General features: G+C 40.9%; 1 protein-coding gene across 1 annotated transcript; it reads right to left on the bottom strand.

Annotated features, from left to right (window-relative positions):
* Positions 1-731: 731 nt before the first annotated feature.
* Positions 732-2909, bottom strand: LOC123412353 (chaperonin-like RBCX protein 1, chloroplastic). Its single transcript, XM_045105305.1, has 6 exons — positions 2696-2909; positions 2104-2198; positions 1648-1765; positions 1322-1338; positions 1178-1240; positions 732-1085 (listed from the first exon to the last, which is right to left on the bottom strand). Exons 1-6 carry the CDS (start codon positions 2847-2849, stop codon positions 1011-1013), a joined length of 522 nt encoding a protein of 173 aa, XP_044961240.1. The 5' UTR covers positions 2850-2909; the 3' UTR covers positions 732-1010.
* Between the last annotated feature and the right edge of the window lie 1861 nt (positions 2910-4770).

The following is a 4770-nucleotide window of genomic DNA, read 5'->3' on the forward strand; positions in this document are numbered from 1 at the left end:
TTTTTTAAATAAAGTTATTCACAAAGTAGTGATTCACACAAATTTCAAAGAATTCAAATTTGAAAACTACTGGCACTAACAGAAAGTTTACAATTTTTGTGACTTGAAGCAAAAAAGATTCATTAAAAACTATAAATATTCTAACAGTTATTCCAAATCTAAAAACAGAAATTGTCGAGTTTAGAAAAACAAAACAAGCCAAAAAAGAGAAAAAATAGACCTTTAGTCCCGGTTGGAGCCACCAACCGGGACTAAAGGTCCCTCCCCGCGCGAAATGTTGGCCGCCAAAAAGGAGACCTTTAGTCCCGGTTGGTGGCTTACCTTTAGTCCAGGTTGCACACACCAAACGGAACTAAAGGTGCTAAAACTACCAACCGGGACTAAAGATCTGATTCGAACCGAGACTAATGCCTATCGAGCTCCGTCCGACGTCCTAGCCGCTTCAACTGAGACTAATGCTCACATTAGTCCCGGTTCATAACGCGGTCGGACTATTGCTCCAATCCGACTAGGACGAAAGCCTTGTTATCTACTAGTGGATCGGGTTATATCGTATGGCGACTATACATGGACACATACGGTATAGGAACTATGTATCCTAACAGTGTCCACATCTAATCAGTACTATCATATAGATTCTTCATTGGACATGTTATTCATAATGTTTATTTTTGTATTGTAGACATCGATTAATTATCTACTCAGATTGACCAATTTTTTATATAGTTTGATTGACTGGACAAAACTAAAATGCATTACATTGCGAAACAGAGTGAGCAATGCTTGATTCAGCATGTCGTGTAAGCAACAAACTGTTATCTATATGACCCAACCACTGGTTCAGTGTCAGGGTGGTGTAACCCCATAGCGGCGTCGTCACGTGATCTGACCATTTCCAGTCCCAAATACACGGATTTGAACTGCACATAGTAATAAAAGAATATAATCAGACCCTGTGCGGATCGACTGAGACCTGCACGGCAGATGCGCCGAGGATACATGGGATATCTTCACTCTTCGTCTTCTATGTGGCTGGTCTCCAGGACATAGTCCCTCATGAGCTTTATGTTCGCCTCATCAACCATCTGCCATGCACAATGGAAGACAAAAATGAACAACAATGAATGGCCTCTTCCTCATGGTAAGAATCATACATACTTGGGCGTGGAAAACTAACCTTGAACGATAGCTTCTTCAAGTTGTCCCACTCGAAATCATTCTTCATATAAGCCGATCGAACCTGCGGTCACAGATGAATGAGTAAACCCTGGGGCAGACAAAAGTTCAGAAAATTGTCATTTCTAATGTTCTAGGTGCTTACCTCCAAAATCCTCATAGCTTCCAGCATGGTGAAACAAAGGTAATGAGTTGTCAGTAAGTTTGTCCAAGACTAATGTTCACCATGAGAGATGGTAAGCTGACAATCAAGTGAAAACTAAAAGAGCACCAACACTTCACCACTGTTCACCACTGAGTACATGACAGTGAGTTCAGAGTTGATACTTGTGTTAGCTTAAGTTCTTATCAACAAAATATATCATAAATCTGCTACGACACTCAGTTCTTCGGTGATAAGCATGTAGGCAGATAGGCAAATGTTACCCCCATATCATCCTAAATCTGAAAAAAAATGATAAGAAAAGTTACCTAATGCTTTGTGCCTTGGCGACTCACGGATTAGGTTTTTGCAGAAGCTATCAGCGTCGTTCACGGAGTTGCGGCTTGTGAACTCCTTGAGCTCAACATATGCTTCTCGGTTGTAACTCTTAATCAATAAAATTGTTCACAGGAAGATAAAAAAGGACAGCTATTAGATGGCACCAAAACATGAAGTCCCTCAAACATAAAAACAAATAAATAATCAGGTACCCGACAGTATTATTAGGGTAAGTCTATGTCTCTCAATCGGCTAAGAAAGTCCTATTTTTCAATGGTGCTGTAATAATTTGCTCATCGAGTATAAGAAATACGGTATTGTCTCCTTCCAAATCAAGGCGCAAAGAGAGAAAGGTAGTACTACTACTACTAATGAAGTATTGTGTTGCTTTTACTAAATCTAACACTCTCAATGGAGATTATGAGAGGAAATTAGAAGTAGGTAACCTCAAGCTGTGCCAGCACAATCCTGACAGCCAGGTAATTGAAGAAGTTGAGCAGACTGATCGCCGCCTTTTTCTCTGGCGAGCCCTCTCCAAAGCCTGAAACATGTCACTGGCTCAGTCGACATCAATACCTACAGTATTGTTAGTGTTACAGTGAATGAATTAATTTGAGCATGCTTCTTTCTCCTAACTGAGATATGTCAATCTCACTTGTTCCATCTGAAACCGATTCGCGTATGCCGTATCATAAGGTTTTCGCGGTTTTAGCACACGGAAGAACTGAAATTTAATTGGCACCTGTTGAAATTTTGCTCTTTCCACAGCTAAGCTTGGCTACTCTGCTTGTAGTTTTTTCGAAAAAGAGGACAGCCCTGGCTCTTGCATCCCGCGATGCACACAGCCATACTCTGCTTGTAGTAATAATCCCTCTGTTTTTAAACATTTATTGAAAAGAACTAGACTAGTTCTCTCCAACAACAAGTATTGTGATAGCTAAAGCAATATAATGACCGAGCGGACCAATCCAATTGCTTTCCCCGCAAGAAACATAGCAGTTAAGAATTTAAGATTAAGGCGAAGTAGTGCAGAATTACCGGGAACGTACATCTTGTGGCACCGAGGCCGCGCCTCGAAGCTCAGCCGCCGCCTCCTCTCCGGCCCCCAGAACGCCTGCGCGGGCACGTGTTGCCGGCGACGAGGGGCGACTCCGGCGGGGTGTGGCAGGACGGCGCAGCCAGAGGACACCATGGCGTTTGGAGTGGTGATCAACGTGCGCCACTGGTTGCACTTGCACCCATCGGGAGATATTTGCATTGCATGCCGGGGTATTCTGGGTATTTGATGAGGAGCAGAAGTCAAGTCTCTGCATTTCGGGTTCAGTATTCGGCAAACTCGCTCTGCGGACGGGGATTCAGTGCTCTCGGGTATTCTGGGTACTAATTTTTTTGGCCTTTTTTGAAAAAATTTAAATCTTTTTTTAAATCAAACATGATCAAGTATTATACTCATATATTAAGTTTAGACAAGATATGATTTTCAATGACTCCAGGACAAAAAGGACAAGTTTATAACGACAATATAGCATGTATAGTATTTGTATATAGCGATTTTTGCCGAATCTTCGACCCACGATGCAACGGAAGTCATTCTTTGGCATATCTTTTTATACGGCTACAATACTTGATCATGTTTAATACCAAAAAAGATTTGGAATTTTTTTAACTTTTTTGAATTACTTTTTTTTTATATATAGGGTGCGCTGGCACCCAGGTTCTCCTTTGTATTTTCTCTCTCTCTGCGGCCTACATTACCTTCTTCTCCCCTGCCTCCTCCTCAGGTAAGAATAAGATGTCGTCGATCAGTTTGCTTGGTGCTCGATGAAGTGGCAGCGGAAGGAGAAGGGACGTTTGGCACTCGGCCACCATGGAGGCCTTTTTTCTTAAAGAAAAAACAAACTTTTTGGTTTAAAAGAAATCTGAAATTTTTTGTGTAAGTAAGCAAGGATGTTATGTGTATGTGTGTAAAATTTCAGGATAAAAATATTAAAATGTGACTTATACAAAAAAGACAAATTCATGGCCTGAAAGAATGAATAGTACTATGTGTTGCACAGCCTTCATTTCGAAGTATTTTCCCTTGATATTTTACACACAAGTGTGTCGTGACTTCATGTATACCTATGTTTTTTTGAAAAAATTTGAAACATAGAAAACATGAAATTTAACAAAATTTAATTTTTTCAAAACCGAGCTTAATGAAGCTCGTCCTCCAAAAACAAATTGGCAGCGGAAGCAGCTTTGTTGATTTCTGTACCGTGTTGAAGTGTTTCAAGAGGAGGAGGATGAGAACGGGTTCAAGGAAAAGCACTGGGAGAATGTGTTGGCAGGGCCCCCACAAGATAGTGGCCCCCACTCAGGAATGTAGGTAGGCCCATGTTAGAAAAAAATAGTTCAAATGTGAGGCCTTTCAGCCTTCACACACACGCACAGGATCGCAAGCCAAACGAGGAGCAGCAGCTTGCTGATTAACGATCCTTCCTTCATCCTTCACGTAAAAAAACAACGATTTGATATCCCTTCATGGCTTGACCTAAAAGAAGGGGCGATCATGATTTCCCAAGCTCCCAGCCCTAGGATGCCGACACCGGACGCTGAGACGCCGTACTGCAGGTCTGCCGCCTGGCTCTTGCTAATTCCTAATTCCCTTCTCCTCACCTCTTTTCCAATCTAGGGTCAGTTTTTTTTAGCTTTTTTAGGCATCTAAAATAAGATGTCCCCTACCCAGTTTATTTTAAAAGCTTAATTAAAAATATTTTTTAAATTGTAGTAGTAAAGTCTTAATTAGTAGTAGTACTAATTAAGACTTTACTACTAGGTTTTAAAAAATATTTTAAAATAAATAAATTTGATTGAGTTTCTGAAATAAGTTGGATAGAAGGCAGTTTATTTCAGTTTATTTTAAAAGCTAGCAAAAGACTTGACCCCTAGTCCACCGCTGATTTCAGTTCAGGGGGCCATCGTCATACTTGGTTAATTGCTCTCTGACTCTGGGTGAGATGCAAACAGCACACGGATTGACGCTATCATGGATTCGACCATTAAAAACAGGTATATTATATTGGGAAATGTTTTCATACGCGCTCGCTCTCTCGCGCGGGGCATACAACATT

Source organism: Hordeum vulgare, chromosome 7H, assembly GCF_904849725.1.
Source record: "Hordeum vulgare subsp. vulgare chromosome 7H, MorexV3_pseudomolecules_assembly, whole genome shotgun sequence".
Classification (NCBI taxonomy): Eukaryota; Viridiplantae; Streptophyta; class Magnoliopsida; order Poales; family Poaceae; genus Hordeum; species Hordeum vulgare.